The 13,414-nt window shown below is 40.2% G+C and overlaps 1 protein-coding gene across 18 annotated transcripts in view; it reads right to left on the bottom strand.

The window, feature by feature from the left end:
* Positions 1-13,414, bottom strand: part of LOC140730487 (girdin-like) — a 282,300-nt gene that overhangs the window by 194,639 nt on the left and 74,247 nt on the right. For all 18 annotated transcript variants that reach the window (XM_073050988.1, XM_073050990.1, XM_073050989.1 and 15 more), the window contains exon 5: positions 3,146-3,204. In XM_073050988.1, coding sequence (XP_072907089.1) covers positions 3,146-3,204 — 59 coding nt within the window. The remainder of the gene's footprint in view (positions 1-3,145; positions 3,205-13,414) is intronic.

Genomic DNA, 13,414 nt, shown 5'->3' on the forward strand with positions numbered 1-13,414 from the left:
GGGAGTTCTTAACTCAGAGATGGCCTGTGCAGGGAAAGTCAGGTAATAATAAAGTTGTGCTCCTTTTGCAAAAATAGTGCAAACCTACTTCAATAATTATCACCTAATTAGTCTTCTCTCAACTGCATGGATTTCAACACAACACTGGACAACAAAGATTTTGCTTCCTGAATACCTTTAGCTGTATCTTATGAATTTTGGGCTACTGATCATGAAAGTCACCATGAAATTTCCCTATAACACACAATTTTTAAAATAAACTCATGTTTATTATTTCAATTCATAATTCAAGTCAATTAAAATGTTGCCTACAATGTAAGCTAGAAAGTTTCTTATCTTGTCCAGACATTCTTGGGCATGCTTAGGCTGCTGCATGGCAGGACAGGTTTTAGTAATAATTACTGGGTTGAGGACTGTAAGGATAGAATTTACTATCACCAGGCACAAAAATTTCTATGAAGGATTTTGATATTTAAGACAGATGCTTCCCAGAATAACTGATGCCAAGAATAGGGAAAGCATTTTTGTTGGTCCACAAATCAAACAGGTCATCAATGACAGGCAATTTGAAGAATTTCTAGTAGGACCAGAGAAAATCACACGGAAGGCATTCGCAGAAGTTGTTGAAATTTTTCTCAGCACCTACAGAGCACCAAACTACATGCAGCTGGTTGAAAGCATGCTTCAAGCATATAAAACCATGAAATGCAACATGTCACTAAAGATTCATTTTCTGCATTCCCATTTAAAATTCTTCCTTGCAAATCTTGGTGCTGTTAGCAATGAGCATGGTGAAAGATTTCACCAGGACATTGCGGTCATGGAGAAAAGATATCAGGGCAACTGGAATCCATCAATGCTGGCGAATTATTGTTGGACACTTAAGCGAAAAGCCTCAGACACTGAGTACAAATGAAAATCATTAACAAAATATCTTTAACTTAGTTGAACTATTGCAAAGCATCAGCGCTATTATGTAATTAAACACATTATATTCAATAAAAGTTAATTTTATTTGTATTCTCTTTTGTTTTGTTGTTTCTCCAAATTCCTACATGATACAAGTAGTCTGAAATTATATTTGTGTTCATCTTCAAGCAGTCTATCATAAACAAAAAAAATTCTGTGGAAGCAACACTTTTGAAAAAAGTTGTTGTCCAGTGTAATTGGCTCCAGATCTTTTCAGAGCCTTCAATGAAAGGGATGTTTTCAAAAGGTGATGAGGATGACAGGCCTTGATAGCAAGGCAGCACCTAACCAAGTATGGCATCAAGAAGCTTTGCTGATAATGAAGTCAATAGGCATGAAAGAAAAAACACTCCAATGATTAGTCATACAAGGTTGATTGATGGAGGTCAATAATCACTTCAGGAGCTCTTAGGGTAGTGTTGATCATCTTCAGCTATTTCATCAGTGACCTTCTTTCCAGAATAAGGTCAAATTGATGAAACTGATTTTCGATCACACGCCTCACCAAATAAAACAGATCATACGTTTGCATGCAGCAAGACCTAGCCCTAGACCTTTGACAATGTAATCATAAATGGCAAGCAAGATGACAATTTTTATGCATTGGGCAGTGAACTTACTGCCTTCAAAATGGCGATGGAAACAATTGGGAATTGCACCAATTAAATTGCAGTGGACAACTGGGGGGAATAGGATTACTTTACTAGGAGCCAACACTGACTAAGTTGGCTCCTTTCTAAGCCTGAACAATTTGTTCATATGTCCCTAATATTGCCAGGCAATGACTAACTCCAACAAGAGAGAGTTTAACTAATCATCTACCCTCAACAATACCAAATCCACTACATTGACATCCTGGTTGCCACCACGTACCCAAAAGTCGAAAGCTCGGTAACCTTTTGAGTAATTTACTTCTTGACTCTTCAAGGACTATCCACCATCTACGTACATGGCAGAATTAGGAGTGTGATGGACTACACCAATTACCTGAATAAGTGCACCTCCAACAACTTTGAAGAAATGTTACTTATCCAGCAGTCTACTTGGTAAGTACAGCATTTGTAATCCAAACATTAGTTTCCTCCTCCTCCACTAACATATGGTGGTTTCACTATGTGCGGTCCATAAAATGTTTCAGTTATTTGCAGTCATTTCACTAACAGCTACTAAACCTGCAACCTCTACTATTGAGAGGGATGAAATTCAGACAGATGGAAAAATCAGCACCCGGCAGTTCCTCTCTTAGTCATTCACCATCCTGATATGCTGCTCTTCATCCACTTTTGGAATTCCTACTATAACAATATTATGGAAGTATCTTCACATAAAGGACTGCAAAGATTCAAGGAAGAAGTGTATCAGAATTTTCTCAAGGGCTATTTGAAATGGCTCTGCCAGCAATTCTAGATTTGGAAAAAAAGGAAATAGGCACATATAGTCCTGCCGGCAATATGTTCTGAAAGTACTTATTAGGCTTGTAACAGCTTGGATAATTTATCAAGTGTGTGTTGTGCAACTGACATTTTAAAGTAGTTCAAAAGCTTTTCATATGAGCTTAGCTTTCATCACAAGTCATCTTAAAACTAGCAGTAGAAAATACCTAAAAGACTGTATAAAGAAAAATGGGCAGCTGAAGTTGAGAGATAACCAAGTGCAGTTTAGAAAATTATTATGGAGACTATTAATGAAAAAAGCAGTCAGAAGGATTTGGAACTCCAGAGAAATAGACTGTGATACCATAAGTCTGTGTCCTCAAACCAAAAGAGAATACAAATAGCAAGCTCAGTACAAAGTACAGTAAAAATTTTGACTGGAGGACCTCAGTGGTAAAATGGAGTTACAGGCCAATTCCAAAATTCAAGTTTTTTTAATGTTAGAGTTATAATACATGAAGAACTATACTGTATACTTAACATATGTCTATCCTGTAAAATTTTGGCAGGGGAACTAAAAGAGATCTGCTTGTAGCTTCTTTATATTTAACTCTAAGTAGTCACATTTTGATGTCAAAGAAAGATTTACCAAGCAAGATGAGATGAAGAGATCATGTGTGGCAATATCATAAACAAACAATGATGATACCTTCATGTCCAAAAGGATATTAATTGTAAACACATTTCAATACCACCCAAAAAGCTGGTGCTTTCTATTACTAAAAAGGACAAAGGTCACTGACCTGAACTGTGCAACCTAGTAGGAGCAGGAGGAGCTTCTTCATCTCATTAATTCCACAGTCTGAAATAGATAAAATATCACTGTAAACTGCCTGTATTAAGTTTTGTGGGATGAGTTCAAATAAGTAGCCACAGATGAGTTGAATGCTGAAAAATTTGCTGCTGTTAATTGTAGTGCAATAGGCTTGATGAAAAGGTACCTCCGCAAATATGTAATGACCACAATTACTAAAGCTTTAGCAAGAACATCACAAATTAACTGAATAAAATACCATAGACATTATTTTGCTTGTGAACTTAAAATGTAAGAGAAAAAAAATCCTTACTTTGGCAAAAGTAGGTTCCCAATAGCATCCAAATGCAGATTATCATTGTAAACAAAACAATCTCAATGTTATGACACTGGGAAGAATTCTCAAATTTCCATGACTTGTCATGCAATTAATTCTTTATTGTCCTTCATATTCTGAATTGGAACACTACAATTGTTTGGAAATAAGTATTTGTCAAATCCAAGCCATCATCTTCTTGACAAACATTATTAACCTGGGCAATTGTATTTTACTGCATATTTTGAAATAAATATCTAATTTAAACTTAAGATACTCAAATAAATCTGAAAATTAAAGTTATTGGTATTGAATGATCAAAAGACAATGGAACAAAATTGTTGCTGGCAGTTCTTTGTGTAGATGATCCAGCCCACACAAGCTACTTAGCATGCACAGTCATACTAGACTGCATATAACCCTTAAGTGATGTCACATCCACAAGACTACCATGTACAAACCCTTTCCTTCATAACTGATCACCCTGCCTACTTCACTGGCAAAGTCCCTACTGTCATCACATTCCTCTCCCACCTCTCTACCCAGCAACTGACAAATTATTTCAAGTAAATAAAACAATATCAGAATCAGGTTTATTATCACCAGCATGTGTTGTGAAATTTGTTAATTTAGCAGCAGCACTTCAATGCAATACATAATATAAAGAAAAAATAAAATAATAATAATTAAGTAAATCAATTACGTATATTGAATAGATTAAAATCATGCAAAAACAGAAATAACATATATTAAAAAAGTGAGGTAGTATTCCATGGTTCAATGTCCATTTAGGAATCGGATGGCAGAGGGGAAGAAGCTATTCCTGAATCACTGAGTGTGTGTCTTCAGGCTTCTGTACCTCCTACCTGATGGAAACAGTGAGTAAAGGGCATGCCCTGAGTGCTGGAGGTCCTTAATAATCGATGCTGCATTTCTGAGGCACAGCTTCTTGAAGATGTCCTGGGTACTTTGTAGGCTAGTACCCAAGATGGAGCTGACTAAATTTCAACCCTCTGCAGCAGCCCCTCCATACTAGGCAGTGATGCAGCCTGTCAGAATGCTCTCCACAGTACATCTATAGAAATTTTTGAGAGTAATTGTTGACATGCCAAATCTCTTCAAACTCCTAATGAAGCATAGTCACTGTCTTGCCTTTTTTACAATTGCATATATGAATATATGTTTGCGATCACACAATTTAAGCTATCCAGTTTTTAACTTCTGAAAAGGAATTCTGCTATATTTGGTAAAGGAACTGGCAAACAGAATATTTAACTGTTTTTCATAGACTAAATATGCATAAATCCTCAGCAACATAATTCTATTGTTATCAATAAAATGAATTACTAAGTGGAAAACTGAGTTGTTGAGTATCTACTTTCCACATAACCTTTCAAGCTACCAGCCCATATTAGCAAGGAAGAGTGAACAGAAACTCTTGTTCAGCATTGTATACTATTCGAAACTTTTTCCAAGAGATTACACTTTTGTATGCTGAGCCTGGGTCTTGTGTTAAAGCATTTGGCTGCAACCCAACACCTAACTTGACTTGTACCTATGGAGTTTTAGTTCTGCAACAGATCCATTTATTCTAAAGTCATCCTCCCTAACGATCTATTTTAATATAGTACTTGTGAACAGGAACCTGAAACAACAGGTGGACTTCCACTTCTCAAACTACTGCTGAACTCCTAACATCCTGACTCTTTTTTCCCCCAGGTGTTCAAACAGAACTTGATACCCAAATAAGTCAAAAAAAGAACAAAAACTGTGACATCCAAATAAACTGTTTAGCTAAATAGACAACAAGAATCAAATTCAAGTACAATCACCATGGAGATAAGATGTGGTAGTTATTTCTGAAACAAGGCCAGGAGACCACTAGAACTGAGAATTTATCAGAAAAAAATAGTTAATGTCTACAGCAAGAAGGAAGGGACACTGACTTGTCCCTAATGACTACACCTGTGAGAAGTGTATTCAGCTGCAGCTCCTTACAGTCTGTGTTAGCGAACTTTTGAATGACCAATGGATCATTTGGGAGACTGAAAGGTTGGTAGACAGTGTTACGAATGTGCCACAGCTCTGAGGGGCCGAAGGGTGCGGAGTAGCCCCCTCCTTTGTGAGAATCGCAAGATCACTATTAAGTCAGTTCAGGGGACACAGGAAATGAGAGAAAGACATGCAGAATCCACAAAAGGGTTGGAATGTGTCCTGGCCTCTGAAAGGCGGACCCATTGATACCGGCTATTGTCTCTTGGAGACGGACTTGTGTATTGCATCCTGCACGATGCATCGAAGCCCCAGGCAATGAACCGAGGGGGAGGTTGGTGGAGGGATTGCATCATCCCAACCTGATCGACATCTGCGACCCTGTGAGTCAGGATAAAAAGAGGGTCTGGGGGAACAGCCCCTCAGATGCACCAGAAGAAACGCTAGCGATCCTGTAATAGCAAAAACCAGTGGAAGGCCACGTGTGTCCATTTCCATTTGCCCCGGAATCGGTGGCCTTTACCACGGAAGAACGGTTTTTAGCTAATAACGGGGAAATCAACTCCCAACGACTCTTGAAGGATTGACATCATAAAAGGAATGGGCAAGTTTTAACCTGTCTTTCTCTCCAACCAAAGGCTGCAGCCTACAGCTTGACTGAACTAAAGTGACTTTTATATTTCCATCGGACAATACATTATCCCCTAGACAACGATAGAGCTATTTCTTATTGATTATTATTATACCCGTGCTTTTAGATTTAGTATTGACGACGTATATTATCTGTGTGTTTGCATTGATATTATTTTTGTGTATTTCTATCAATAAATACTGTTAAAAATAGTACCATCAGACTTCAACGGACCTCTCTATCTTTGCTGGTAAGTGACCCAGTTATGGGGTACGTAACAACAGAAATTACAGGAATTACAGGGAAGCACTCATAGCTAGGTTGAAGGAAGCAGGTAGTTAGTTAACTGTTAACAGAAGGGAAATCTGCAAATTAACCTTTAGGAAATCCTGCACAAGGACCCCCTTGTCCCTTTGTACTTCACTTTTTGTATTTTGTCTCCATTTAGAAAATAGTCAACCCTTTCATTTCTTCTACCAAAGTGCATGAACATACACCTTCCAACATTGTATTTCATCTGCCATTTCTTTACCCATTCTCCTAAGCTGTTTAAGTCCTTCCGTAGCCCCTCTACTTCCTCAAAAATACTTGCCCTCCACCTACCTTCATATTGTCAGCAAACTTTGCAATAAATCCATCAATTCTATATTGACATACAAGGTAAAAAGAATCAGTCCCTAAAAGTAATTTGCAGATTGAGTCTGCGGTGAGGAAGGCTAATGCAATGTTAGCATTTATTTCAAGAGGACTAGAATATAAGAGCAAGGATGTAATGTGGAAACTTTATAAAGCACTGGTGAGGCTTCACTTGGAGTATTGTGAGCAGTTTTAAGCCCAAGGAGCTGCTGAAACTGGAGAGAGTTCAAAGGGGATGTATGAGAATGATTCCAGGATTGAATGGCTTGTCACCTGAAGAACATTTGATGGCTCTGGGTCTGTATTCACTAGAATTCAGAAGAATAAGGGGTGACCTCATTGAAACCTATCGAACAGTGAAAGGCCTTGATAGACTGGATGTGGAGAGGATGTTCCCTGTGGTGGGAGAGTCTAAGGCCAGAGAACAAAGAGATGAGGAGGAGTTCTTTTAGAACAGAGAGGAGGAGGAGTTTCTTTAACCAGAGACTAGTGAATCGGTGGAATTCTTTGCCACAGTCAGCTATGGAGGCCAAGTCTTTATGTACATTTAAGGCAGAAGTTGATAGATTCTTGATTGGTCAGGCATGAAGGGAGATGGGGAGAAGGCAGGAGATTGGGGCTGAGAAGAAAATTGGATCAGCCATGATGAAATGGCCGAGCAGACTTGATGGGCTAAATGGCATAATTCTGTTCCTATAACTTTTGGTCTTATAACACCTTCAGTCCTGTATTCACCCTTTTCAATTTTGTCTGCCTTTTTTGTTGCATGTCATCCTGCTGATTTCAATTTTGCACTATCAACAACCTCTCCTTCCTACACATTACCTCTGTTTGTAAACCAGCTACCTCATCTTCAGCACTATTATCTGCCTTTCCTATGATAGTTCTTGCACTGAGATATACGCAGCTCAAGGACACTATCACACCATGCTTAACCTTTTGAGTCCTACATCTGTCTGAGGTTTACCAACATCTGCCTCCAAATGAAGGTGTTCTATAGGTCAGTTGTGGAGAGCGCCCTCTTCTTTGTGGTGGCGTGTTGGGGAGGCAGCATTAAGAAGAGGGACGCCTCACGTCTTAATAAGCTGGTAAGGAAGGCGGGCTCTGTCCTGGGCAAAGTACTGGAGAGTATAACATCGGTAGCTGAGCGAAGGGCGCTGAGTAGGCTACGGTCAATTATGGAAAACCCTGAACATCCTTTACATAGCACCATCCAGAGACAGAGAAGCAGTTTCAGCGACAGGTTGCTATCGATGCAATGCTCCTCAGACAGGATGAAGAGGTCAATACTCCCCAATGCCATTCGGCTTTACAATTCAACCGCCAGAAGTAAGATATGTTAAAGTGCCGGGGTTGATTGTATTTAATGTATCTACGTAAACTACTTAAGAACTTTTTAAAAGCTATTATTAATGCTTTTTGAGAGAGTGATTTAGATGCATATCATATTTTTACTGAGTTAAGTATTGTATGTAATTAGTTTTGCTAAAACAAATGTATGGGACATTGGAAAAAAATGTTGAATTTCCCCATGGGGATGAATAAAGTATCTATCTATCTATCTATCTAAACCTCTCCACTAACTGTTCTGACACTCAGGTTCCCATCCCCCTGCAATTGTAGTTTAAACTCCACCAAGCAGCATTAACAAAACTTCCTGCTAGGATATTAGTCCCCTTCCAGTTCAGGTGCAAACCATCCCTTCTGTATAGGTCCTACCTTCCCCAGAAGAGAGACCAATGATCGAAAAATCTTATGCCCTTCCTCTTACATCAACTCCTTAGCCACATATTAAACTGTATAATCTTCCTAGATTTGGCCTCACTAGCATGTGGCACAGATGGTAATCCTGAGATCAGAATATTGGAGGGTCTGCCCTTTAATTTAGCACCTAGCAACCTGAACACCCTATGCAGAATCTCACCCCTTGCCCTATCCATGTTACTGGTACCTACATGGACCACAAATGGTGGCTGTTCACCCCTCCCCCACTTAGGAATGCAGACTTGATCCAAGATATCCCAGTCCCTGGCAACCAGGAGGCAACTTACTATCCAGGAATCTCGTTCTCATCCACAGAACCTCCTGTTCATTCCCCTAACTAACAAATCCCCTGTCACCACTGTGTGCCTTTTCTCCCCCTTCCCTCCTGAGTCACAGAGGCAGACTCGGTGCCAGAGACCCGACCACTGTGACTATCTTCTGCTATGTCATCACCTGCCACCCCCCCCCCCCCCACCCCTGGTCAATATCCAAAGTTATATACCAGTTGTTGGGGGTAGTGGTGCACTGGTTCCTTAACCGCTTTCCCTTTCCTGACTCTCACCCAGTTTCCTGTGTCCTGCACCTTGGGTGTAATTACCTCTCTATGTCCTATCTATCACCCTATCAGCCTCCTGAATGATCTGGAGTTCACCTAGTTCCAACTCCAACTCCTTAACACGAATTGCTAGAAGCTGCAGCTGGATGCACTTTCTCATAGCTGTAGTCATCAAGAGACACTGGAGGTCCTCCTGTCTTCCCACATCCTGCAAGAGGAACATTCAACTATCCTGCTTGGCATCTCTACTATCCTAGCTGAGCAGATAAAAAAATGAGCTTTTCTTTTCTTTTGCTTTCTCTGACTGAAGCCCTGAAGAGCTAAAGCTTCACGATCACCACTAACTCCGTCTACTCAGATAACAGCCACTGAGCTTGCCCCGCCTTCCTTTAATTTGCTCTTGCTAATCAATCCCGAATGCTGATTGGTTGCTGGTCAAAGTTCTTTTTTGTAACAGTGACCTGCTGCAGCCTTTTGTACTTGGGCAGTAAACCTTACTGAAGTCCCCTCCTCTCAAAACTTCTGATATCTGGATTGGCTGCTGGTCAAAGCTCGTTTTTTCACTCTCCCTTTGTGCTGGATCACCCAAAGTGCAGCACCTCACACTCACTCAGATTAAATTCCATCTGTCATTTCCCCAACCATATCTACAAATGATCTATATCCCACTTGATTCTTTGGCATCTTTTATATAATGCAGAACATCGCCAATTTATGTGTCATCTGCAGACTTACCATGCTTTAATTCAAATTACCAGTAGTTGCAGACCTCTATCCAAAATAAGACCCATCCACTGCTACCCTTGTCTTTTAAGAGCAAGGCAATTGATGAACAAGTGAATGAAAGGTTATCATAAGAGCCTATATCATCTACTTCAGATATCTATTTCTTCGTGTCTTTGTTTGCATGGGAGAGGCAGCAAGTGCAGATAAGGTGACACAGAAAACTTTTCCAATGATCCAAAAATAATTATTAGTGAACAACGTTACATGCTTAGTAAAGGTAAAGCAATTTTTTTAAAATGAGGAAGCCCTCATACACGTTTACCTCAAGGGACGAGAAAATTGCTCCAGATTTTTAGGCAGCCAAACTTAAGGATGATTGCAAGCTTAGTATCACGCAAGAGAACTCAGGGGTCTCAAGAGATATTCAAAGGCCAATCATCCACTGGTGTGATAATCAAACTAAAATCTGGATGATCACTTCCAAGAGTATATCACTTTGTTTCCCCTCTTCTTGTAAGAAATAACCTGTATGTCGTCAATAATGCCCATTCGTATCAAGATAACAGCAAGAAAATGGCTGACAACATACAAATTTAAACACAAATTGCCCTTATTCTTACCTTTTACAAAAGTCTGTTCTCTGTAAAGATGTATTATTTCCTTCAAAGACATTCATTGTGTATTTATTTATATTAGGGTTCAAATAAAAACACAATACTTATGCCTTAGCACATATAAAATAGGCAACTTTCACTTTCCAAGATAACTTCCAGCTAAATTCTCAGCTCTATGTAGGCAGTTAGTAAAATTTTCAAGTGAAATTGGTAAATAACCATTAGGTGGAATAGTAATTATTGCAGATGAAGTCAGAAATTTGAAAAGGAACACGGACAGATTAAGCAAATGGATACCTCCATAAAAGCTGAAGTTCAATGTCCGGCAAAGAGAAATAAACAGTTAAAAGAAACAAGGAATTGGAGAGGAGTGAAAAGGTTTTTAAAGTACACAATTAATTTAAAATCAATGATCAGATACAGAAAGCAATGAAAAAAGCTGCTACTAGCATTAGAAAGTTTGCAGAAGAGATTAGCTGGGATGTTGCCTGGATGGAGGGCTATAAGAAAGGATTGAGTAGTGTGGGTTTATTCTCACTGGAATGGAGTGACGTTTTAGAGATTGATAAAATGATGATATAAGGAGGATAGCCAGTCTTTGTCGAAGGGTGGGAAATCTAAAGATAGAGGGCATTCGTTTAAAGTGAGAGGGGAGAAATTTAAAGGAGATCTGAGGGAACATTTCCTCACAGATGGCGGTGGTTATATGGAATGAGCTGCCAGAGGAAGTAGTAGACACAGATGCAATTACACTGTGAAAAATACATATGGCCAGTTAATGGATAGGAAAGAAGAGAAGAATACAAGTGGGTAAATATACTTCCATGGTTAAGTGCCACAGATGGCAAGGATAAGTTGGGCTGAAGGATACATTTTTCTGCTGTAAAACCTTAGGACTCTAATGACTTTCACTTCATGATAGTGAGATTGTAGGTGAGCTGCAATGTTTAACAAGTATGGAGCCTTGATCAACTAAAACAATTGTACTGTGTTCAATTTTCTGCACCACACTTCTGGTAGGATAGATGATCTTGATGAAGATTCAGTGTAGGTTCACCAGAATAGAGGATAATTTCACAAAGGATATTAAAACTCTGAGCAACACTCACAAAATGCTGGTGGAACGCAGCAGGCCAGGCAGCATCTATAGGGAGAAGCACTGTCGACGTTTCGGGCTGCGACCCTTCGTCAAGACTAACTGAAAGGAAAGATAGTAAGGCTCCAGCACCATCAACGCGTGTTCCAACGACTATGGACAGCTTCAAAGCGATTGTGCAACCACCGACTGCAACTCCAGCCTTGAACTCCAGGCCGGGTCTTCACGTGCTGCGATTCTGACTCCCGTCTCCCCTTCCCCCACCACCACTCTGCAATCCCCTCTCCCTCAGATCCCATTGTCAGCTCCTGGGCCCTCAGAAACTCCATCTTCCTCTCACCCCAACCCTCCCCTCTCCACCAACACCACCAGCCTCCCTCCCCCGCGAACCCATCTCTCATCCGTGCCAGGTCTTTACCATTCCCTCCGACCTTCAACTCTCTGAGGCAGAATGCTCTGTCCTCAGTAAGGGCCTCACCTTTGTCCCCCTTTGCCCACACCTCAGCAAGTTCTGCGTACGCCATGATGCTGAACTCTTCTTCCGCCGGCTCCGTCTCCAAGCTTACTTCTTTAGCAAGGACTCTCCTACCCCCACCAATGACTACTTCTCCCATCTTCAACCCTCCTCCTCTTCATGGACACCCCGCTCTGGTCTTCTGCCTGCTCTGGATCTCTTTATTGCTAATTGCCAACAGGACATCAACTGTCTTGACTTCACCACACCGTGTTTCAATTCCAACCTCACTCCTTCCGAACACTTTGCTCTCTGCTCCCTCCGCACCAATCCCAACCTCACTATAAAACCCACTGATAAGGGAGGAGCTGTTATAGTCTGGTGTACTGACCTCTACCTGACCAAGGCACAGCAACAACTCTCTGATATCTCCTCTTATTTACCCCTAGATCATGACCCCAGTAAGGAGCACCAGGCCACTGTCTCCTATACCATCACCAACCTTAACAGCTCTGGGGATCTCCCATCCACTGCCACCAACCCCATAGTTCCCACACCCTGCACTTCCCGTTTCTACCTCCTACCCCTTACTACCTTTCCTTTCAGTTAGTCATGATGAAGGGTCTTGGCCCAAAACGTCAACAGTGCTTCTCCCTATAGATGCTGCCTGGCCTGCTGCGTTCCACCAGCATTTTGTGTGTGTTGCTTAAATTTCCAGCATCTGCAGATTTTCTCGTGTTTGCTTAAAAATCTGAAATCTCTTAAAATGCAATGAATACTGACAGTATCAATAAATGAGTGGTGTTACTTAAGGGAATGAAAATAAATCTATCTTTATAGATGAGACATTGATGAGTCATAATTTAACGGAACTGCGGAGCACACCTGAGAAGAACTGACTCCTCCAACTACCACGTTCCTAATTGTGGAATACAATGCAACAGTGATTTAGAAGAATTAATTGAGGATTTACCTCATTCAAAATGACTTACTATACAAAATACAGGCAGAAAACTATAAAGAAAGCTATAAAATCCTATGTTTAGAAAACAATAAAGAACTTGTATTTAAAAATGATAACTTTCAAAAAATATTTACATATTCCAAAAACTAGCTGGAATTTGGCAAAACATTTCTGTGTAAACATTCATTATACAATGTTATGTTGAGGATACAAACTTCTTATCCGCAGTTTTAACATACAACATAGAAAGGTGCAGCACAGGTATGGGCTGTTTGGCTCACCATGTATATACCAAACATGATGCCAAATTTAAAGTAATCCCTTCTGCATTCATTTGATCCATATCCCTCCATTCCCTGCACATTCATGTGGCTATCTAAATGTCTCTTGAACACCACTATTGTATTTGCTTCCACCTCCATCCCTGCTGCATGTTCCAGGCACCTACAAATCACTGTGTAAAAAAACTTGCCCTGCATATTTCCTTAAAACTTTACCCGCCCCCATCA

The sequence above is a fragment of the Hemitrygon akajei genome, chromosome 7, assembly GCF_048418815.1.
Source record: "Hemitrygon akajei chromosome 7, sHemAka1.3, whole genome shotgun sequence".
NCBI classification, from domain to species: Eukaryota; Metazoa; Chordata; class Chondrichthyes; order Myliobatiformes; family Dasyatidae; genus Hemitrygon; species Hemitrygon akajei.